The sequence below is a fragment of the Gorilla gorilla genome, chromosome 8 (genome assembly GCF_029281585.2).
Source record: "Gorilla gorilla gorilla isolate KB3781 chromosome 8, NHGRI_mGorGor1-v2.1_pri, whole genome shotgun sequence".
In the NCBI taxonomy this organism is placed as follows: domain Eukaryota; kingdom Metazoa; phylum Chordata; class Mammalia; order Primates; family Hominidae; genus Gorilla; species Gorilla gorilla.
Window position 1 is genome coordinate 35,744,644 of NC_073232.2, and position 25,877 is coordinate 35,770,520.

Consider the following 25,877-nt stretch of genomic DNA (forward strand, 5'->3'; position numbering starts at 1 on the left):
TGACTACCAGCATTCCTTGACTTGTTGTCACATCATTCTAATCTCTGCTCCTGTTTCCACACCACCTTCTGCTCTTCTATGTCAAATCCTCCTCTGCCTCCCTCTTATCAGGACATCTGTGATTACATTTATGGCCCACTGCATAATCCAGGATAATCTTCCCATCTCAAGATCTTTAATTTATACTTGCAAAAAGCCCCTTCTGCCAGAAGGTAACATCCACATTCTCAGGGATTAGGGATATCTTTTGGGGGCATTACTCAATACAGCATAGCATGGTTCATCTTAGAAATACTAGATGTGCATACAAACCCACCAGAGTACTGACTAGTACCATTAACATACTTTTCTCACAGTAAATCAGCCATATCAAGTGAGTGCTAATGAATGCTCCTTAGCCACTGGGCAAGGACTGAACATGTCATGCTTTTCTGATTTTGAATGACAAATGACACTTATCAATCTACATTATATCTTTCTGTCAATATTGAAGGTTCTGGTGAAAGTTTATATCCATAATAGCTGGAAAAAAGTATAAAAGTGATAGTGCTAATGACAACATAAGAGGGCTATATTAGTTTGCTAGGACTGCCATAACAAAGTACCACAGGTAAGTGGCTAGGAAATTTACTTTCTCACGACTCAGGAAGCTACAAGTCCAAGATCAACATGTTACCAGGACTGAATTCTTCTCAGGGCCTTTCTCCTTGACTTATAGATGGCCATCTTCTCTTTGCGTCTTCACCCTCTTCTTTCAAGAATACCAGTCATATTGGACTAGGGCCTACTGTGTAACCTCATTTTAACTTAATTACCTCTTCAAAGACCCCATCTCCAAATACAGTCACACTCTGAGGGACTGGGAGTTATGACTTCAAAATATAAATTTGTTGGCGGGGGGACACACAACTCAGCCAGTAAGTGCCAAAGAAGAGTACCATGCTTGATGTTAAAATTCATGAAATGGCCAGACGTGGTGGCTCATGCCTGTAATCTCAGCACTTTGGGAGGCCGAGGCAGGTGGATCACTTGAGGTCAGGAGTTCAAGACCAGCCTGGTCAACATGGTGAAACCCCACCTCTAAGAAAAATACAAAAATGACCTAGGTGTGGTGGCGCACACCTGTAATCCTAGCTACTTGGGAGGCTGAGGCAGGAGAATCACTTGAATCCAGGAGGCGGAGGTTGCAATGGGCCGAGATCACGACACTGCACTCCAGCCTGGGCCACAGAGCAAGATTCCATCCCCCTCAAAAAAAAAAAAAAAAAATTCATGAAACACCTTTAAGAAACTGGCTGAGGAAATCTAAGATAAATACCAACAATCCATTAGGAATCTGAAGAAGCCCCTTCATAATGGGGATAATGGCACCAAAAATATCACCAAGTAGTCAGTAAGGATGAAACAAAAAATGTATGACGGAGAGCCAAAAGAAACTACAGGTGGGGATGTATTATCAAATTGGGTGATTCTTTTAAAATGGGAGCATGATGGCCTGCATATAATATTCACAATACATAATCTATAGGAACTAAACTTTAATAACCGCATAAAGCAATAGTTCTCTGACTGATCTAAAGATTCCTGAAGTCCCCAAGATCCTGTCTTTTCTAACTACATATTTTTGTGAAGCAAAATTTCTTCACATACTTCAACCCAAACAACAAATCACAACAGAGTGAATGAAGAAGCAGACATGAGAACCCAGTGATCGTCTACCAAACATTTTAAAGACATTTTCAGAAACGTAAAACAATGCCACTCTTCTCATAAATTTATTTGTTTTGGATAACAGTTTTTTTCATTAAAATGTTATTTGTACTAACAGTGGATTTCTTTTATTGTTAAATGAGTTAAATACTTTTTAAATTTGTTTGAATATCTGATATGATAAATACCGGAAGATCTACCCAATGAATCCAAAGCCCACGTGGATCCTCAATAATTTAAGATGTAAAAGGATCCTAACAAAACATTTGAGAAACCAGAGCACTGACTCAGTTACTGTTTCCATTCTAGGTACCCACCCTACCTCCCCAGTGCCCACAGTAACTAGGTTTTTGCCTATATAAAACTAAACAGTCCCCTAAAAGATGCAGTTACTTTGAAGGTTTGTTACATAAGGTTTTGTAAGCCCACTGTAGAAATAGACTGGATGGGGCAATTCATCCAATTCCTAAATTTTGAAGACTCTGATTACAAATTGGAGGCATTGTAGTACAGAAGAGAAAATCAGTGGATCATCTATGAGTCAAGATGCCCATCTTTTGATTTCTAATGTTATACTAGCTACCTACGACTTCAGGCAAATCATTTATTTTTTTTGGGCATCAGTGTCACGAACTATAACATCAGAGAATAAACCAAATGATCTAATGTCCCTTCCAGTTCTAACTTCCATGATTTGAGGGAAGCCCAAAATTGCCAATGGAAAAAAGAAATCATAATGGACATTGCTAAGCACTCTACAAAGCAAATACTTTAATTGTGAAAAACTTGGTGATGTGAAAGAATTTAACAGTTGCATACTTTCTCCTAGTATTACTTCCTATATTTTCCAGGAAAAGTGACTGGCACCTTTAGATGACTACTGTGTCATAAGAAATATCACTATAAGAATCTTTTAAAAATTTACAAAATAAGAAGTGAATATTGGTTACAGAAAGGACTTATCAGTAATTACTTCACCAAGGAAAGCTACTAATATTTGGTAACTATTAATCTAAGACAGGAAAAATGGGGGATAAAATTGTTACAGTAGAAAACTTTATAAATCTAAAACATGTCAACACACAAACAGAAAGTTAAAAGCTCCACACTGAAAGGAAAGGGACTCTTTCCTGAAATAATTAAGGTTTAGTTTATCCAAGTCCTGATAGAATTGGAGATGATTTTTGTTTTTTTTAGTTTAAAAATTTTTTGAAACTGAAAACTCAAACAAGCTCTGAATTCTAAATTTTGAGATTATGTCCTAATTGGCACATAATCTATGCTGTATTAAGAGATTATAAAGCAGAATTTTAACTAAAAACACACCACTCAACAGCCAAGGCATGACAGATGTAAATCCCTCATAAAGCTCTGAGAGATTTAAAAAAAAATTTCTTTCACTACAATGCATTTACTTAAGCAATGTTTTAAGAATAGCAATTTGGAAGAGCAAGGAAATATTCTTTTTACTTCCCCAATTAAGAATAAATGCCCCCCCAAAAGCCTGTTTTTACGTAAATTTAGCCAATTAGATTTCAGCTGCATTTAAGAGTTCCAAGTAATTCAATGTAATTTACAGAATTACAAAAGCTTCATTTACCTAGTCACCTCAATTTTTTTATGATTCAGTAAGTCAATTGATAGTATTAACAGCTTTATTTTTAAATCTACTGAAATAACTACATCTGTATGAATTAAGACATCTTCCAAAGAATGAGAATTGAATTCAGTAAGCTCAGCAGAACACAGAGAATATTCATAATTAAATAAAGAAGAAAAATAATTTGAAAATGTTTTGTTACTGAAGAAACAAAATATAGGCAGTTGTTTTGCACAGTTCTGATACACATGAATTTCAGTTACCATATTTTAGTTAACACCAGTCCTCCAACTACACAATTTAAATTTCAGTTACATTCAGGTGCAGTGGTTCACACCTGTAGTACCAGCACTTTGGAAGGCCAAGGTGGAAAGATCACTTGAAGCAAGGAATTTAAGACCAGCCTGGGCAACATAGCAAGATCCCATCTCTACCTCACCACCCAAAAAAATTAGCTGGGTATGGTGGTGTTCACCTGTGGTCCCAGCTACTCAGGAGGCTGAGGCGGGAGGATCATTTGAGCCCAGGAGTTCAAAGCTGCAGTGAACTATGACTGTGCCACTGCACTCCAGCCTGAGCAACAGAACAGGATTCTGTCTCATAAAAACATAAAAATAAATAAATTTCAGTTACCACAAGAACTATAAATAATCACACAAAGTAGAAACTTCACTGCTAGGTCTGAAGTCCACATAAGTAACAGATGAGCATCATTACTGGTTATCAATCGTGTCTTTGTTTCAAAGTTTATTGGTGAATGGTCTCTGTACATCTGATATTAAGTTTATCCACAGACTACAAAGTACATAGTTGTGCTGCTTCTTTGTCCCCTAAATGATAAGCCATTGTGACATTTTACAAAACTGGGTATCAAAGAGAGAACTGGCCAACAAAGATGAAACTGCAGCTAATACATGAAAAGTGATAATGCTAGATAGAGGTGAAATTCGAATTGAATGTAAATGGGATTAAAACAGAAATAAGCATACAGGAATGCTGACATTGCTGCCATTCAGGAGACTACAGATATGCAGCCAGAAGAATATCATGAAGGCAAAATGTATTAACATAAATGAACAAAGTGGCTGAGAAGAAAGGGAAGAAGATACTACAGATAAAATGATACCCAAAAAAACTTTATGTTAAAGAAACTCTAGAAGATATTTCACAACATTTAAAATCCAAAGGATAAAATGTTGAGAGGAGCTGATCCACCCGGAGAAAGGAGAATGACAATTTGCCAAGGCACAGAAAAAAATGTGTGCTTCATAACAACTTATACAGTGAGAAGGTAGCAAGCACTATTCAAACTACTTTCTTAAGAAATAAAACCCTTTAATTCTCAATACCTCGAATGTTTTACATTATGGTATACTAAACATTAGCATAACTTTTTTTCATTTCTCTATTCATTTATAACAAAAAAAGAGATTTTAATGTTTTGACAAAAAATTTTACAGATCACAGAACAACCATAATTTTACCCATTGACTAGTAAGATTGTTTTGTATACCTTGAGCATGCATCACCATTTTTTATAATCTCCAATAACCATGCAAAATAATCACTGCCTATACATAAAATGTACAGTGATCCTCTGGTTATAATCCATGTATAAGAATCAACTAAAAACTAGGTTCTATTATATTTTTCCTAAGTAATTTTGCAAAGACTGTGTGTGTGTGTGTGTGTGTGTGTGTGTGTGACGGAGTCGCCCAGGCTGAGGTACACTGGTGGGATCTCAGCTCACTGCAACTTCTGCCTCCCGAGTTGAGGCGATTCTCCTGCCTTAGCCTCCTGAGTAGGTGGGATTACAGGTGCCTGCTAGCACGCCCGCTAATTTTTGTATTTTTAGTAGAGACGGGGTTTCACCATGTTGGCCAGGCTGGTCTCAAACTCCTGACCTCAAATGATCCACTCGCCTCAGCCTCCCAAAGTGCTGGGATTACAGGCCACCATGTCCGGCCAAGAGATTTATTTTAATTCAGTAAACACTGCAAACCAGTCATTTGCCAGACATTGTGCAAGTCCTCAAGAACCAGCATGAATCACTCTACACTAGATTCTGTTCTACAAAAAAAATTATTTTAGCAAAGTTCCAATCTATATCAATTTTGTCCTAAAATCTAAAAAGGCAACAGGATACCACCAAACATGAAAATAAGCTGGGCACAATGGCACATGTCCGTAGTCCCAGCTACTCAAGAAGCTGAGGTGGGAGGATCACTTGTGGATGGAGAGTTAGTGCTTAACAGGTACATTGTTTCAGTTTGGAAAAAGGAAAGAAGTTTTGGAGATGAATGGTGGTGATAATTACAAAACAATGTCAAGGTACTTAATGCCACTGTACACTTAAAAATGGTTGAATGATCAATTTTATCTTATGCATATTCTGCCACAATAATAAACAGGGATAAAAAGCAAAAATCTCTTTTAGATATACAAAAGCTGAAAGAATTCATCACCAGCAGAATAGAGCAACACTTCATGCTAAAGTATTCCAAGGGAATAAAAACCATCAAAACTCTGGGCTATAAAACAATTCTTGGCCGGGCGCGGTCGCTCCTGTCTGCAATCCCAGCACTTTGGGAGGCAGAGACAGGCAGATCACTTGAGGTCAGGAGTTTGAGACCAGCCTGGCCAGCATGGTGAAATCCCATCTCTACTAAAACTACAAAAAAAATAGCTGAGCATGGTGGCACATGCCCGTAGTCCCAGCTACCCGGGAGGCTGAGGCAGGAGAATGGCTTGAACCCAGGAGGCAGAGGTTGCAGTGAGCCAAGATGGCGCCACTGCACTCCAGCTTGGGAGACAGAGCAAGACTCCATCTCAAAAAAAAAAAAAAAAAAAAAATTCCTAACAAATTTGAAAGGACTCAAATCATATAATGTATATTTTCTGATCAGAAATAATAACTATGGGTAAATATAAAGGAATTACTTTCCTCATATTAAATCTCATTCAAAGCTAGTTGCTTTTCAAAACAAAAGTAATGGCTAGGCACAGTGGCTCATGTCTGTAATCCCAGCACTTTAGGAGGCCGAGGCAGGCAGATCACTTGAGGTCAGGAGTTTGAAACCAACCTGGCCAACATGGTGAAACCCCGTCTCTACTAAAAATACAAAAATTAGCTGGCATGCACCTGTAATCCTAGCTACTCAGTAGGCTGAGACATAAGAATCACTTGAAACTGGGAAGGCGGGGTGGGGGAAGGCAGGGGCAAAGGTTGCAGTGAGGCAAGATCACACCACTGCACTCCAGCCTGGACAACAAAGCAAGACCCCGTCTCAAAAAAAAAAAAAAAAAGAGCAAAGCATTGTGGGGTTTAAAACATACACAAAAAGAAAATGCGTGACACAAGCCAGGCGTGGCGACTTACACCTGTAATCTGTAATCCCAGTACTCTGGGAGACCGAGGTGGGTGGATCACGAGGTCAGGGGTTCAAGACCAACCTGGCCAAGATGGTGAAACCCTGTCTCTACTAAAAATACAAAAATTAGCCGGGCATGGTGGCGGGCACCCATAATCCCAGCTACTCACTCGGGAGGCTGAGACAGAGAATTGCTTGCACGTGGGAGGCAGAGGTTGCAGTGAGCCGAGATCGCACCACTGTATTCCAGCCTGGGTGACAGAGCGAGACTCCGTCTCAATAAAAGAAAAAAGAAAGTGCATGACACCAACAGCCCTAAGACAGGAGAGAAGTGGAATCAACTATTACAAAGTCTTAAACATACTCCTGAAGTAATAGCATAGTCTACCTTCAAGTGATATTAAAAAGTTTAAAGATGTTTACCAGAAGCCCTAAGGCAAACATGAATGAAATAATAAAAGAGAGAAGCAGAACAAAGTGTTACACCAAATCAGCAACCCCCCCCCCAAAAATTCACTCCATTAACACACAAGGAGGCAGAAAAAGAGGATAAAAGGAAAGCTGGAATGGTTGTATTCATATCAGACAAAGCAGATTTCTGAAGAATACTACCCAAGATAAAAAGAGTCTTTACAAAGATAAAGGGTCCATTCATCAAGTGGACCTAACAAGCCAAAGCATTTGTGTACCTAATATAGTATCACTTCAAAATACACGAAACAGAAAAAAGACTAAAATGCAAAGAAAAATAGACATTCAGAATTATAGTTGGAGATTTCAATTTACCTTCCTTAATAATTGATAAAACAATTAGATAGAATCAGTAAAGATACAGAAGAATTGAATATTATCAACCAACTTGACTTAATGAGATTTATAGACATTCCACCTGACCAGAGAAAAATACACATTCTTCTCAAATGCACACAAAACATTTACCAAGACAGAGCATATTCTGGGATATATAACAATTCTTAATAAATATGAAAGGACTCACAGCATATAAAGTATTATTCAGAATAGCCAAGACACAGCATCAATCTAGGTGTCTATCAATGGATGAATAGGAAAATATGGGGGGGATATACATATACATTTATTTAAACAGACTACAATTCCTATTATTCAGCCTTAAAAAAGAAAATTCTGTTATTTGCAACATGACACAACAGATGAACCTGTAGGACCTTACAGTAAGTGAAATAAGCTAGGCGCAGACAGACAAACACTGAATGATCTCCCTTTTTCAGATGTGGAATCTAAAAAAATCAAAGCTCACTGAAGCAGAGAGTAGAATGGTAGTTGTCAGAGACTAGGGGGTAAGGGAAATGGGGAGCTGTTGCTCAAAGGGTACAAAGTTTCAGCTATGCAGGATGAATAAGTTCTGGAGATCTCATATACAGCATGATGACTATAGTTAATAATACAGGGTTGTAGACTTGAAATTTGCTAAAAGAGGAGATCTTAAATGCTCTCGCCACACACAGAAAAAGTAGCTGTGTGAGGTGATAGATATGCTAGTCAGCTTGATAGTGGTAATCATTTCACAATGTATATGTATATCAAAACATCACATTGTACATCTTAAATATATATGATTTTTGTGTCAATTATAACTCAATAAAGCTGCGGGGGAAAGCTACTTAATGAAAAAAAATCAAATGAGGTGTATTTTTCTGACCAGTAAGAAATTAAATTAGAAATCAACAGCAGAAATATCTTTGCAAAACCCCAAAATACTTGCAAACTAAGCAACACATTTCCAATAACCCCTGGGTCAGAAAGAAATAAAAAAGCAAACTTAGAAATTATCTTCAGCTAAATGAAAATGAAAGCATAACATATCTAAATGTATGAGATACAGCTAATGCACTTTTTTTTTTTTTTTTTTTTTTGAGATAGAGTCTTGCTCTGTCACCCAGGCTGGAGTACAGTGGCGCGATCTTGGCTCACTGCAACCTCCGCCTCCCAGGTTGAAGTAATTTGCCTCAGCCTCCTGAGTGAGTAGCTGGGATTACAGGTGCCCGCCACCACGCCCAGCTAATTTTTGTATTTTTAGTAGAGACAGGGTTTCACCATCTTGGTCAGGCTGGTCTTGAACTCCTGACCTCATGATCCACCCACCTCGGCCTCCCAATAATACACTATTTAGAGGGACATTTACAGACCTAAACACCTATGTTAGAAAAGATTAAGGGTCTCAAGTAAATTAAATGACCTTGGCTTTCACCTTAATAAAGTATAAAATAAGGCTGGGTGTAGTGGCTCACACCTGCGATCTTAGCACTTCGGGAGGCCAAGGCAGGCAGATCACTTGAGCCCAGGAGTTTGAGACCAGCCTGGCCAACATGGTGAAACCCTGCCTCTACTAAAAATACAGAAAAGTTCACTGGGCGTGGTGAGGTGCACCTGTAATCCCAGCTACTCAGAAAGGTAAGGCACAAGAAAGGCTTGAACCTGAAAGATGGAGGTTGCAGTGAGCCGAGATCATGCCACTGCACACCAGCCTGGGCATCAGAGCAAGACTCCATCTTAAAAAAAAAAAAAAAAAAAGTATAAAATAAGAGCAAATAAATCCCAAGGTAAGGAAAAGAAAAAGAAATAATAAAGATCAGAATGGAAATCAATGCAACAGGAAACAAAAAAATAGAAAATTAATAAGGCCAAAGATGTTTTTAATATCGATAAAGTTGGTAAACTAGCCATAATGATTAGTTTAAAAAAGAAAGATGACACCAATTACCAATATGAAGAATGAGGAATGTGAAATTATTATAGATTCTACAGATATTTTTAAAATAAGAGATTAGGCAGGGTGCTGTCGCTCAAGCCTGTAATCCCAACACTTTGGGAGGTCAAGGTGGGTGGATCACTTGAGATCAGGAATTCAAGACCAGCCTGGCCAACATGGCAAAACCTCATCTCTACTAAAAATACAAAAAATTAGCCAGGCGTGGTGGCGAGCGCCTGTAATTCTAGCTACTTGGGAGGCTGAGGCAGGAGAATTGCTTGAACCCAGGAGGTGAAGGATGCAGAGAGCCAAGATCACGCCATTGCACTCCAGCCTGGGCAACAGAGCAAGACTCTTGTCTCAAAAAAAAAAAAAACAAAGCAGGAGGATTATTATAAATGTTTTATGCAAATAAATCTGTCAATTTAGGTGAAATAGCTAAATTCCTAGAAAGATAAAAAGCTCACTCAAGGAAAAACAAATAAACAGAATAGGCTTGTATCCACAAAGGAAATTAAATATGTAGTTAAAATCCTTTTCACCAGGAACACTCCAGGTCCAGATGGAATACTGCCCATTACAGTCAATAAAACCAGCATTACACTGACACCAAAACCAGACAAAGGCATTACAAGAAAACCACAGCCCAACAGCACTCAAGAGTACAGAAACAAAAATTCCTAATACACACACAAACCAATGTAATTCACCATATTAATAGACATATATATATACATACACACACATATATATGATCATTTCAACAAATGCAAAGAAGCGTTTGATAAAATTCACCACCCATTCCTGATAAGAACACTCAGCAAACTAAGACTAAGTGGTATAACCACTTTGAAAAACAATTTGGTAGGTTCTTCTAAAGTGAAACAGACACCTACCACATGACCTCTCCATTCTGCACAGAGGTACTTACCCAAAAGAAATAAAAGCATATGACCATACAAAGATTTGCATACAAATGTTTTCATAGGATTTGTAATAGCCAAAACCTAAAAACAACCCAGATTTCCATCAACGTGTGAACACATAAACAAAATGTGTAACAACAGAAACTCTCAGCAATAAAAGAGTGAACTACTTTTACATGCAAAAACATGAATGAATCTCAAAATAATTATGCATAGTAAAACATGCCAGACCAAAAAAAAATAGTAAATACTATATGATTCCATTTATATAAAAATTTAGAAAATGTAAACTAATCTCTAGGGACAGAAACCCTAAGGACAAGGGACAGGAGGGAGGGATTACGTAGGAGAATGAAGAAATTTGGCAGGGGGAAAGGGGATGGTTCATTATCTTGAATGTATTGATGGTCACATAGGTATACATGTGTGTCAAAACTTATAAAAATTCTGTTCTTTATGTACAAATAACTTTACGTCAGAAAAGCTCTTAAGAGTAGGACAGTGGTGACAGTTGTACAATGTGAATGTACTTAACGCTACTGAATTATACACTTAAAAATGGTTAAAATGGTCAATTTTATGTTATGTTTACCTTATCATGATAAAAAAAGGACTAAAAGAAAAACAGCAGGTTTACCAAACTAAAACAGTGTTAATGATTATCACCAGTAAGATGAGTCAGAAATCCATACATGCAGGCTATTTACTTCTTTGGCATATGCTGTAGTTTTTTTTAAATTGAATTTAAAGCATTTTATAAGCTGTTACCTGTGAGATATGATTGATGGAAGACTCCATTCTCCGAAGCTGAGAGGCTTGGATATCCAGCAACTGGAGTACATTGTTGGCCAATGCATTTATTTGATAAGCAACACTAGCTAGAGATTGGGTTGTATAGGCTTTGGTCTCCTCTAAAGCTTTTCTCTTGTCTGTAGCCTGAAATAAGAACAAAAACAACAAATACTTATTTAGATTAACATTCATTAAATATATATTCTATAGAAAGGCAAAGTTATATTATTTTACTAGAGAAATTCAATTAAAAAAAACTCACTGTACCAATATGATAGTCTCAGGATACTATTGAATTAAGCCATGGCAGAAATCCCTATGTGCCAGCTGGGAACCACTCTCTCCTGAGTAGCTCATCCACTAAAGGGGCCACTAACTGTAGTCACAGTATCAGAGACACACTGCACCAACTGGTTCTCCTTGCCTAGACCCTTTCCATCACCAATTCACTGCATTACATCATAAGGACTTTACTGTCAGCCTCAAGCTCCCAATCCACTTACAATGAAATGGACTAAATCCAATCTGCCTTATATTCCTGTGTCCACTAACCACCATCGGAAATCCAACTTCCTTGTTATCTATGATGATTCAAGCCTATCATGCCCCACAAAAACTACTGTGAATCTTATGTGCTCCAATTCCTTACCCACCCCTTCTTCCCAAACTCCTATAGATAACTCAGAAGGCAAGAACTCCTCAAAGAGGAGCAAGGTTAAAAGGTGACAAACTGTAGGTGGGTAAGAAGGGGAATCAACAACTTACACCACAAACAGTAAATATCACTAACATATAATCTAAAAATGAAAAAAAAAGGCTATCCTAGCTACCTACAACTTCAGGAAAATCATTTATTTCTCCAGGTATCAGTGTCATGAACTCAGAGACTAAACAAAGTGGTCTCACGTCCCTTCCAGTTCTACACAGAAAAAAAAATGGAACAGAGATCTAACAGAAAGCTCACCAAAAAAGCAATGGAACCACTCTTAACCACTGAAAAGATGTTCAACCTCACTCATTATAGGAAAGAAATGCAAGTGCAAACCAATATGAGATACTATTTCTCACTCACCCAAATGACAAATATACAAAAGTCTGATAAGACACTCAGCAAAGCTGTGAGAAAAAACTCTGATGCACTGGTAAGTGATATCCAGCAATATTACACATAGATTTACTTTCTGACCCAGTAAGCTCACTTTTAGGAATGTATCTCAAAAAATCACTGGCAAAAATACAAAAACATATGTACACAGTTATTCACTGCAGCACTATCTATAATAGCAGAAGACTGGAAACAACCCATATAACTATCAATAGGAGACTGTTTGAATAAGCTATAATATCTCCACACAATAGAGTATTATACTGCCATAATAAGGACAAGGAATTCAAGGAATATCTCTGTTACCATGACTCCATGATCTCCAGAATATTGCTAAGGTGAAAAAAAAATGTGGGAAAAATGTGTATAATATGCTACTTCTTAACAGAGGGAAATATGAAAATGCATGTTTAAAGGAAAAACAAACCTTGGCACTAAAAAAAAAATCACATACAGGAGGAGAGGTAATAAATAGGATAGAGAAAACATGGATAGTAGATAGAATCCCTTAAGCATATCTTGTTTCACAGATTTCTCTTTGGAACTACATACAGGCACACTGCAAAGATACTGCGGTTTTGGCTAGAGACAGTGTATATATAAAAGTTATGTTTACATTATGCTGTAGTCTATTAAATGTGCGATAGTACTATGTCTAAAAAACCTAGGTACATGCCTTAATTAAAAATACTTTATTGCCTAAAACAGAATGCTAACCATCTTCAGAGCCTTCAGAGAGTCCTAATATTTGTGTGCTGGTGGAGGGCTTTGCCTCCATATTGACGGCTGCTGACTGATCAGGGTGGGATTTTTCAAGGTTGGGGTAGCTGGGGCAATTTCTTAAAATAAGACAACAATGAAATTTGCTGCATCTATTGACTTTGTTTTAACAAGATTTCTCTATGGCATGCGATATTTGATAGCATTTTACCCTCAGTAGAACTTCTTTCAAAACTGAAATCAAGCCTGGGTGTCGTGGCGGCTTGTACCTGTAATCCTGGCCAGTTGGGAGACTGAGGCAGGAGAACTGCTTAAGCCCAAGAGTTTGAGGACAGCCTGGGCAACACAGTGAGACCCGGTCTCTGAAAAAAAAATTTTTTTTGGCCAGGTGCCGTGGCTCACGCCTGTAATCCCAGCACTTTGGGAGGCTGAGGCGGGAGGATTACCTGAGGTCAGGAGTTGGAGATCAGCCTGGTCAACATGGTGAAACCCTGTCTCTACTAAAAATAGAAAAAATAGCTTGGCATGGTGGTATGTGCCTGTAATCCCAGCTACTTGGGAGGCTGAGGCAGGAGAATCGCTTGAGCCCAGGAGCCAGAGGTGGCAGTGAGCTGAGATCGTGCCACCGTACTCCAACCTGGGCAACAAGAGCAAAACTCTGTCTCAAAAATAAATAAATAAATAAAATAAAATTTTAATGAGTCAATCCTTTCAAGCACTACCGATATTTTATCAACTAAATTTATGTAATATTCCAAATCCTTTGTTGTCATTTCAACAAGGTTCACAGCGTCTTCAACAGGAGTAGATTCTATCTCAAGAAACTATTTCCTTTGTTCACCTATATGGAACAACTCATCCATTCAAGTTTTCTTGTGAGATTGCAGCCACTTCTTCGGGCTCCAATTCTAATTCTCGTTAGTTCTCTTGCTGTTCCCACCATATCTGCAGTTACTTCCTCCACTGAAGTCTTGAACCCCTCAGCATCATCCATGAGGGCTGGAATCAACTTCTTCCAAAATCCCGTTAATATTGATATTCTGACCTCCTCCCATGAATTACTAATGTTCCTAATGGCATCCAGAATGGTGAATCCTTTCCAGAAAGTTTTCAATTTACTTTTCCCAAGTTCATCAGAGGAATCACTATCTAAGGCAGCTATAGCCTTACAAAATGTATTTCTTAAATGGTAAGATTGGAAAGTCAAAATTACTCTATGGGGCGGCAAAATAAGTATGTGTTAGCAGGCATGAAAACAACATTAATCTCCTTATACATCACCATCAGAGCCCTTAGATGACTAGGTGCACTGTCAATGAGCAGTAATATTTTGAATGGAATCTTTTTATCTGAGCAGGTCTCAATAGTTGGCTTAAAAGATTCCCTAAACCATGCTGTAAACAGATATGCTGTCATCCAGGCTTGGTTGTTCTGGTTAAAGAGCACAAGCAGAGCAGATTCAGCATAATTCTAAAGGGCCCTAGGATTTTCAGCATGGCAAATGAGCACTGGATTCAACTTAAAGTCACCAGCTGCATTAGCCCCCCCCTAACAAGAGTGTCAGCCTAGCCTCTGAAGGCCAGGCATGGGCTTCTCCTCTCTCCCTGTAAAAGCCCTAGACCGCATCTTCTCCCAATAGAAGACTGTTTCGTCTACATGGAAAATCTGATATTAAGTGTAGCAACCTTCGATAATCTTAGCTAGATCTTCTGGGTAACTTGCTGCAGCTTCTACATCAGCACTTGCTGCTTTACCTTGCACTTTCACGTTATAGAGATGGCTGCTTTCCTTAAACCTCATGAACCCGCTGGCTTCCAACTTTTCTTCTATAGCTTTCTTACCTCACCTCTCTCAGCCTTCACAGAACTGAACAGTTAGGGCCTTGTTCTGAAGTAGGCTTTGGCTTAAAGGAATATTGTGGCTAGTTTTATTTTTTTTTTTTTCTTTTTTGAGACGGAGTCTCGCTCTGTTGCTCAGGCTGGAGTGCAGTGGCACAATCTTGGCTCACTGCAACTTCCACCTCCCAGGTTCAAGAGATTCTCCTGCCTCAGCCTCCCAAGTAGCTGGGACTACAGGCACGAGCCACCATGCCTGCCTAATTTTTTGTATTTTTAGTAGAGACAGGATTTCATCATGTTGTCCAGGCTGGTCTTGATCTCCTGACCTCATGATCCACCAGCCTCGGCCTCCCAAAGTGCAAGGATTACAGGCGTGAGCCACCGTGCCCCGCCTGGTTTGGCCTTCTTTTTTTTTTTTCTTTTGAGACAGAGTCTCACTCTGTCGCCCAGGCTGGAGTGCAGTGGTGTGATCTCGGCTCACCGCAAGCTCCTTCTCCCAGGTTCATGCCATTCTCCTGCCTCAGCCTCCCAAGCAGCTGGCACTATAGATGCCTGCCACCACACCTGGATAATTATTTGTAATTTTAGTAGAGATAGGGTTTCACCATGTTAGCCAGGATGGTCTCGATCTCCTGACCTTGTGATCCATCCACCTCCGCCTCCCAAAATGCAGGGGAATTACAGGTGTGAGCCACCACACCCAGCCTGGTTTGACCTTCTATCCAGACCACTAAAACTTTCTCCCTATCAGCAATAAGGCTTTTCACTTTCTGTTTTTTTTTTTTTTTTTTTTGAGATGGAGTCTTCCTCTGTCACTCAGGCTGGAGTGCAATGGAGTGATCTCGGCTCACTGCAAACTCTGCCTGCTGGGTTCAAGCAATTCTCCTGCCTCAGCTTCCCAAGTAGCTGGGACTACAGGCATAAGCCACCATGCCCAGGTATTTTTTGTATTTTTAGTAGAGACAGGGTTTTGCCATGCTGGCCAGGCTGGTCTTGAACTCCTGTCCCTTGTGATTCCACCCACCTCAGCCTCCCAAAGTGCTGGGATTACAGGCATGAGCCACCGCACCCGGCCAGCTTTTCTCTTTCTTATGATTCATGTGTTCAGTGGACTAGCCCTTTTAATGTCCTTCAAGAATTTTTCCTTTGCGTTCACAACTTAGCTACTGTTTGCAGCAAGAGGCTTAACGTTTGGCCTATCTCAGCTTTTGACTTGCCTTCCTCGCTAAGCTCTCATTAGTAGTTTTTTATTTTAAATGAGAAACACGCAATTCTTTCACTTGAACACTTAGAGGCCAACATAGGGTTATGAATTGGCCCAATTTCAATATTGTTGCATCTCAGGCAATAGGGAGGCCCAAAGAGAGGGAGAGACAGAAGGAATGGTCAGTTGGTGGTACAGTCAGAACATACAATTACTAAGTTCACCATCTCACATGAGTGCAGTTTGTGGTGCCCCAAAACGATTACAGTAATAACATCGAATATCACCATAACAGATACAGTAATAATAAAAAGGTTTGAAATATTTTAAGAATTACCAAAATATGACAGAGACATGCAAAGTAAGCACATGCCCTTAGAAAAACGGCACCAACACTTGCTCAATGCAAGGTTGCCAGAAACCTTCAATTTGTAAAACACGCAGTCTGCAAAGCGCAGTAAAGCAAAGCACAATAAAGAGAAGCATGCCTGTAAATAATTCACACAATTATAAAATAAAATTTAAATTTAAAAAGGAATTACCCCAAAGTAAAGGTAAATTAATCAAATGAGCCTAACTGTGCATCCAATTAGTGGCCTAAACCAGAGAGAAACCACTCTACAAGTGGCTTCAAAGCACAGTAATTCGATTGTACATTCTTAATAGGATTTACCATTAGAATAAAAGTAATTGAAAGAGGGGAAGGAAAAACTGAAATTGTTTTTAGTCTCTTTATTGCTGGTGTTAGTACTGAAATTATTACCGATACTGTTATTTGCATAGGGTGGGATATAGCAAATCATTAATTATGTCATTGAGAACTGAGATTTGGGGCATGGTTCAAAACAGATTTTGACATAAGAAAATCCAGGTTAAGAAAGAATCCTTTAGTTTTAGATTTAAACTAAAAGCACCAGTTTAGCCGGGTGCGGTGGCTCACGCCCGTAATCCCAGCACTTTGGGAGGCCAAGGCAGGCGGATCACGAGCTCAGGAGATCGAGACCATCCTAGCTAACACGGTGAAACACCATCTCTACTAAAAATACAAAAAATTAGCCGGGCGCAGTGGCAGGCGCCTGTAGTCCCAGCTACTCAGGAGGTTGAGGCGGGAGAATGGCGTGAACCTGGGAGACGGAGCTTGCAGTGAGCCCAGATCGCGCCACTGCACTCCAACCTAGGTGACAGAGCGAGATTCTGTCTCAAAAAAAAAAAAAAAAGCACCAGTTTAAACCTAAAATGTATTTATCACATCATAATATCCCAGCTCTGTCCAATGAAAAGATCTAAGAATAAAGACTGTCTAGCAGCCATGGAGCACCGCCTATTATCCGTATAGTGATGCACCTAAAACAGGCTGTGTATCAAAAGGCACCTGGTTACAATTTGGTGACTATAGGTAATAATAACATATTGTATACTTGAAAATTGCTGAGAGTAAATTTTAAGGTTCTCCACAAAAAGAAACTATGTGAGGCAATGTATGTTTATTAGCTTAACTTAGACATTCCACAATGCATGCACATTTCAAAAAATATTGTACACCATAAATATACACAATTTTCATATGTCAATTTTAATAAATAAACAAAACAAAAAAGCCACCAAGGAATTTTCTAGGGTCATGTCAAAAGGACTCAATGTAAGGATCAATGAGGATCATAACTGCAATGGAATGAAACACACAAAATGTTTACATTTAAGACTTCATAACAATATTAAAAAGTTAAAAACAAACCAAAAAGTCACTACCGACTTTTGTAGGATGCTATGGATCACCTCATTTTTTTCTTGGATGAGGAAGGGAGGTCAGCATTAATATTAAGTACAAAATGCATATATTAAAATTTTAAAATTTTCAGTGTACAATTCAATGTGCTTTGATAAATGGGTACAGTAGTAAAACCACCATGATAAAGAACATTTCCCTCATAACTCCCTCCCCATCCTCCGGACCCTGGAAACCACTGACTTCCTTTCTGTCACAACAGTTTTGCCTTTTCTAGAGTTTCATATAAATAGAATTGAAAGCTACAGTCTTCTGTATCTGGCTTCTTCCACTTAGCAGAATGCCCTTAAGATTCATCCTTGTTACCGCTAAGTAGTATTCTATTGTATGGACGTATCATAATTTGTTTCTCCATTTATCAGCTGATGGACATTTGGGTTGTTTCCAGTTCTGGGCTACTATGAATATTTGAGTAGACGGTCTTGTGTGGAGGTATGTTTTCATTTCTTTTGGGTAATACCTAAAGATACAACTGCTGAGTCACACGGTAAGTTAAGTGTATATTTAACATTGTAAGAAACTACCAGTTGGGCATGGGGGCTCATGACTGTAATCTCAGCATTTTGGGAGGTCATGGCGAGAGGACTGCTTAAGCTCAGGAGTTCGAGACCAGCCTGAGCAACATAGTGACACCCTGTCTCTACAAAAATAAAAAATCAGATAGGCCTGGTGGCTTATGCCTGTGGTCCCAGCTACTTGGGAGTTTGAGGAGGGAGGATCAGTTGGGCCAGGGAGGTTGAGGCTGCAATGAGCTGTGATTGCACCACTACACTCCAAGCCTGAGCAACAGAACAAGACCCTGTCTCCTTTAAAAAAAAAAAAAAAAGAAAAAAAAGAAAAAGAAACTACCAAACTATTTTACAAAGAAACAGAAACAACATTATTTGGCATTCTCACTAGAAACTTATGAAAATTCTAGTGCTCCACATCCTTGCCAACACTTGGTATGGTCAGTCTTTTTAATTTTAAATATTCTAGTAGGTATATAGTGGTATCTCATTATGGTTTTAATTTCCATTTTGCTATCAAATCATGTTTTCAAGTGCTTGTGCAGCATCCATTTCTTCATTGATAAAATGTTCAAATATATTGCCCATTTTTAAATTTTAAAGACAGTGTCTTTCTCTGTACCCAAGGCTGAAATGCAGTGGCACGATCATAGCTCACTGAAGCCTTGATCTCCTGGGTTCAACTGATCCTCCCACCTCAGCCTCCTGAGTTGCTGGGACTGATAACAGTCTAATAACCCCACTTAGATAACAAAACAAGGGTCCCATGTGCATTTTTTTAAGTTTTCTACCATTTTGTTTCCATGTCTATAACTCTCCTCCCATTCCTTCTAGAAATGTCACATCTGTCACACCATATTTGTCTTTTATAGCTTTTAACTTATCTCTAATCCAAACCTATACCCAAATTTCTCCAACTTCCAAAAAAAAAAAAAATACAAAACATGTGGCTGGGCATGGTGGTTCACATCTGTAATCCCAGCAGTTTGGGAGGCCCAGGCAGGTGGATGGCTTAAGGTCAGGAGTTCAAGACCAGCCTGGCCAGCATGGTGAAACCCCATCTCTACTAAAAATACAAAAATTAGCCAGGAGTGGTCGCAGGCACCTGTAATCCCAGCTACTCGGGAGGCTGAGGCATAAGAATCACTTGAACCCAGGAGGCGGAGCTTGCAGTGAGCCGAGATAGTGCCACTGCACTCCAGCCTGGGCGACAAAGCGAGACTCTGTCTCAAAGGAAAAAAAAACCTCTTTACATATGTTTTATTTTATTCCATATGATCTAAGATCTAATCAAAGATTGTTCATAGCTGTTAACAGTCATATTTCTATTTCATATCCTTAAATACAGAACACACTTCCAATCCCGACCCTTTTCTCCTTTCAAAACATAGAAATTATTTTTTAAATCCAGGTATCTTGTAAAAAAATCCTACAACCTGGATTCATCTGATTGTTTCCTCATGATTAGATTCAGATTGAACATTGTGTCAAGAATACTATATATTAATAGCTGATGCTGTGAACTTCCCCTTACAAATAATGGAACATCTAAAATAACGTTGCACAGCTATTTCCAGAGTTTTCTTCCCATGATTTTCTTCTAAGCTGCCAACACCAATTCTGCAAACGCTGATGAAGCTAATTTATTGATTTTACCAGAAGATGTCAAAAAAATGTTTTACGACAAAAACTTGGCTTCTATCCTATCCTCAAATGGTCCTTAAATGGTTTGTTGTTCAAAAGGTTAAGGGTGCAATAATCCAGTTAAGCCACAAGGAAAAACAACCAAATTCACATAAGCACAAACAATGACAAATATGCCATGACCGCTGACTGGCTGATGACTTTTTAAGGACATGATTACTTGTAAAATGTTTCCCAATTTCAGAGATACTAAGTAGGGGAGGGGCAGTTACTAGAATTCATGAAATACAGTATATAAGAAACACTTCTCAATTTAAGGGCCTTTTAAAAAATAAAGTATGTTGGCCGGGCGCAGTGGCTCACTCCTGTAATCCCAGCACTTTGGGAGGCCAAAGCGGGTGGATCACGAGGTCAGGAGATCAAGACCATCCTGGCTAACACAGTGAAACCCTGTCTCTATTAAAAAATACAAAAAAATTAGCTGGGAATGGTGGCAGGCGCCAGTAGTCCCAACTACCTGGGAGAATGAGGCAGAAGAATGGCGTGAACCCAGGAGGCGGAGCTTGCAGTGAACCGAGATCACGTCACTGCACTCCAGCCTGGGCGACAAAGTGAGACTCCATCTCAAAAAATAAAATAAAATAAAATAAATAAATAAATAATGTATGTTAACACCAATGGAAAGGATTTTAAATCTCAGGTTTTAATACCTGTTGCAGGAATAATTTTATACAGTATGAAGTACACAAAAACTAACATCTACTTTGCTGAAGGCCAACAAACGGGCTGGTTGGTTAGAGACCTGAGAAACCTTCCAGGAAGAATCCATAATCACTCTGTGGAGAGATGAGAGGATCAGGGAAAAAAGAGCACATGGGCCAAATGCTGGTTCATTACTGACAAATAATCTATTAAGTACAGAGTCATGCGGACTAGGGCATACATATATGCAATGCCTAGCTACCACTAAAAGGAACTAATTTTCTCCAGCAGAACGCCTATTCCAATAAAAGTGAAAACTAAAAAGAAATCCTACCAGGTTATGGCAAGTATCCAGCAAAAAAATAAATTTTTTGCACGACAATTCAGGTTGAGACCTTTCATTATAAGCTTTAACACAGCCCCTCCCTACCACCTCCCACTTAAGCAACTACTAAGAGGTCTGGAAGCCCATTCATTCCCAGCAACATCTAGGGAAGCCTCTGCTGCCTGTGGTGTCACACAGTTGTGACTGACAGGAATGCCAGTTGGGGCATACTCTCTTCTTTAACGGGAGAGCTACACAGAACAATCAACTGCTAGCATACTTACTCAGTATACAGAATTCCAAGTTTAACTATAATGTAGAATATTTTTAAGCCTTTTCGATTCAATCTGTATCCCCAGGGTATTCCCAGTAACTAGATAATTAGCCTCTGAAATTTTAAGTTTTACCACAGCTATAGCCTAAGACAATGACGCTTTCCCCAAACTAACTCTTTTACCATCCTACACCGTACTACAAGGCTTACATTTCAAAAACAGTCTTAATGCAAAACCTGAAAAACCCCAGCTCTAGAAAGAACTACATTTCAACACATAATCTGTTATATACTTAAGTATTACTAATAGAAAATAGCTCTATTAGTCCAAAACATTTGCTTCCTTCCATTAACTCCTTCCATGTTAACAAGTTATCTTCTCATATAATTTTAACTCTTCTTAAAAGGAATTATATAGCAAGAGCCATGATGATCAAGAATATAGCTTGGGCAAATACTCTCACGTACTACTACAAAAATACAATCAGATAATGTATATCACAATATTTATACACACACACACACACACACACACACACTTCATTACAAGAAATTCACCCAAAAGACATAAACGGCCAAATGCAAAAAATCTGTATGTTCAAGGATGTTCATGCCACCTTTATTTACAACACCAAAAAAACTAGAAGAGATCTAAATAGCCAATGACAAATTATTAAAAAATTAATATACTGGGGCCAGGCACAGTGGCTCATGCCTGTAATCCAGCACTTTGGAAGGCCAAAGTGGGTGGACCACCTGAGGTCAGGAGTTTTGAGACGAGCCTGGCCAACATGGTGTAACCCCGGCTCTGCTAAAAAAACAAAAATTAGCCGGGCGTGGTGGCACACGCCTGTAATCCCAGCTACTCAGGAGGGTGAGGCAGGAGAATCGCTTGAACCCAGAAGGTGGAGGTTGCAGTGAGCTGAGACCACGCCACTGCACTCCAGCCTGGGCGACAGAGCGAGATTCCATCTCAAAAATACAAAAAAGAAAAAAAAATTAATATACAGGAATATCATCTAGTCAATAAAAATGACAACCTCAAAAAGCACAGGCAACAAAGCAAAGTCAAATGGAATTACATAAAGCTAAAAAGCTTCTGCACAAGAAAGGAAACAATCAACAAAGTAAAATGACAACCCATAGATGGGAGAAAATATTTGCAAACTATCCATCTGACACAGGACCAATAACCAGAATATATAAGGAGCTCATACAATGCAATGGCAAAAAAACAAATAATCCAAAATGAAAATGGCAAAAGATCTGGACAGATACTTCTCAAGACATACAAAACACACACACACACACACACACACACACACACACACACACACACACACAAGAAGACATACGAATGGCAAACAGGTATGTGAAAAAATATTCAACATCATTAATCAGAGAAACACAAATCAAAACCACAATGCAACAGACCAGGCACGGTGGCTCACGCCTGTAATCCTAGCACTTTGGGAGGCCAAGGCAGGCGGATCACCTGAGGTCAGGAGTTCGAGACCAGCCTAGGTAACATAGTGAAACCCTGTCTCTACTAAAAATACAAAAATTAAGCCGGGCACAGTAGCTCACGCCTGTAATCCCAGCACTTTGGGAGGCCGAGGCAGGCAAATCACTTGAGGTCAGGACTTCGAGAACAGCCTGGCCAACATGGTGAAATCCCATCTCTACTAAAAATACAAAAATTAGTCAGGTGTGGTGGCACTCACCTGTAATCCCAGCTACTCAAGAGGCTGAGGCACGACAATCACCTGAACCGAGAGGCAGAGGCTGCAGTGCCACTGCACTCCAAGGTGGGCAACTGAGCAAGATTCTACCTCAAAAAAAAAAAAAAAAAACCCACAATGCAATATCATCTCACCCCCAGTTAAAATGGCTTATATCAAAAAGACAGGCAATAAAAGATGCTAGAGAGGACATGGAGAAAGGGGAATACCCATTCCCTGTTGGTTGAAATGTAAATTAGTACAGCCATTATGAAGAACAATATGAAGATTCCTCAAAAAACTAAAATTAGTCAGGCACAATGGCACACACCTGTAATTCCAGCAATTTGTGAGGCCCAAGTGGGAGGATCACTTGAGTTCAGGAGTTCAAGACCAGCCTGAGCAACACAGCAAGACCTCGTCTCTACAAAAAATTTAAAAATTAGCAGGGTGTGGTGGTGCACACCTGTGGTCCCAGCTACTTGGGAGGCTAAGATGGAAGGATCACTTAAGCCCAGAAGGTTGAGGCTGCAGTGAGCCATGATCACACCACTGCATTTCAGCCTCGGTGAAAGAGTTAGACCCTGTCTCCAAAGGAAAAAAAAAAAAATTATTCTATACCTAATTTTAAATACACACACACACAAATGTTCTAAAAGGAAATATATTGATACATGAGTGGTTATTTCTGAGTTGTGAGATATGGGTAATTTTTAATATTCTATTTTTCTGTATCCAACTTTTTCAACAACCATTACTTGAAGGGAAAAAAATATTTTTACTAATAATTTTTTTTTTTTTTGAGACTGGGTCCAGGCTAGAGTGCAGTGGCTCGATTATGGCTCACTGCAGCCTTGAAATCCTGGGCTCAAGGGATCCTCCCAAGTAGCTGGCACTACAGGCGCATGCCACCATGCCTGGCTAACTTTTTTTGCATTTTTTGTAAAGTTGGGGTCTCACCACATTGCCCAGGCTGGTCTCGAACTCCTGAACTCAAAGAATCCTCCTGCCTCAGCCTCCTAAACTGCTAGGATTACAAGCATGAGCCACTGTGCCCAGCCTATTTTTACTGAGAATTTTAATGACATGGATAATTCTCTTGATAGTATCTTTTTTTGTTGTTTGTTTTTTGTTTTTTTGAGACAGTCTTGCTCTGTCACCCAGGCTGCAGTGTAGTGGCGCAATCTCAGCTCACTGCAACCTCCACCTCCCAGGTTCAAGCGATTCTCCTGCCTCAGCCTCCCGAGTAGCTGGGACTACAGGCGTGCACCACCACACCTGGCTATTTTTTGTATTTTTAGTAGAGACAGGGTGTCACCATGTTAGCCAGCCTGGTCTCGAACTCCTGACCTCAGGCAATCCACCTGCCTCAGCCTCCCAAAGTGCTGGGATTACAGATGTGAGCCACTGCACCTGGCCTCTTGATAGTATCTTAGTGGAAACCGACAACATGTATTTGTGTAAACAGTGTGACCTAATTTTGTCTGATATAATTAGTACCTGTACAAACTAATATGCCAGACAATGAGAAGACAGGCATGTAAATAGTTGGATTATGAGTGATTTATGTTTTCATCCTTTCCCTCTTGTGACATTTTCCAAATGATCCACAATAGCCACGTAACATTTCTGTTGCAACCATCTTGCAGATACCAGGAAACTAAGAATAAGGCTAATAGTACCTCCCTACCACCCCACCAAAACTGAGGGTGAAAATGTAAAGAATGTGAATCCTTGATGATACTGAGCTGAAGAATTAACCCTAACTCTAACCCTAAATTCCTACCTTGGAATTTGTTACATGAAATAATAAATGCTCCTTACTGTTTAAGTTAACTGAGTTGTATTACTTATAGCCAAATACATCCTAAATGATTTAACTTTTATATGGGAGGAGAAAGTACTTTCATAAAAAGGGTCTTGGCTGAACCAGAAAGTAGCAATTTATAATAATACCCCCTAGTTACACAGACAAAAGATCTACTAAAGTAATTCTCAAATTACTGAGGCTGTTTTCTAAACTAGTCCAGTAATTTACAGCTGGTTATGTTACTCATTAAAATGTTACCTGAGAAATCGCTCTAGTTTGCCTTTCCCACAAGGCAATTATATTTTAAACTGTATTAAATATACAGTCGGCTTGGGCTGCCATTAACAAAATACCACAGACTGCATGGCTTCAACAAGAGAAATGTATTTTCTCACAGTTCTGAAGGCCAGGAAGTCCACAATCAAGGTTCCAGTAGGTTCTGGTTCTAGCAAGGGATTTCTTCCTGGCTTGCAGACAACTACCTTCTCGCTGTGTCCTCACATGGCAGAGAGAGACCAATCTCTGTTGTCATTTCCTCTTTTATAAGTACTCTAGTTCTATGGGATCAGGGCTCCAGCCTTATGACCTCATTTAACCATATTCACCTCCTTAAAGGCCCTAGCTCCAATACAGTCACATGGTGGGGGAGACGGGTTTGAGGCTTCAACATAAGGATGGCAGGGGGACACAATTCTATTCACAATTAGAATAATCTTTAACTTCAAACATTAGGAAATGATGTCTTCTTACAAATACTTGACGGCAATACTGTTAACAGTTACATATAATTAGTATTTAATTTTCTTTTTCTGGTGTTTTTGTTTTTGAAACAGAGTCTCACTCTGCTGCCCAGGCTAGAGTGCAGTGGTGCAATCCATCTCAGCTTACTGCAATTCTGCCTCCCAGGTTCAAGCGATTCACATGCCTCAGCCTCTTCAGTAGCTGGGATTACAGGTGTGTGCCACCACACCCAGCTAATTTTTGTATCTTTAGTAGAAACAGGGTTTCCTCATGTTGCCCAGGCTGGTCTCAAATTCCAGGCCTCAAGTGATCCACCTGCCTTGGCCTCCCAAAGTGCTGGGATTAGAGGCATGAGCCACCACACCCAG

The 25,877-nt window shown here is 39.4% G+C and overlaps 1 protein-coding gene across 17 annotated transcripts in view; it reads right to left on the minus strand.

Moving 5' to 3' along the window:
• The window catches only part of ABI1 (abl interactor 1), a 116,550-nt gene that overhangs the window by 67,369 nt on the left and 23,304 nt on the right, over positions 1 to 25,877 (minus strand). For all 17 annotated transcript variants that reach the window (XM_055353324.2, XM_004049186.5, XM_019034937.4 and 14 more), the window contains exon 2: positions 11,107 to 11,274. In XM_055353324.2, coding sequence (XP_055209299.1) covers positions 11,107 to 11,274 — 168 coding nt within the window. The remainder of the gene's footprint in view (positions 1 to 11,106; positions 11,275 to 25,877) is intronic.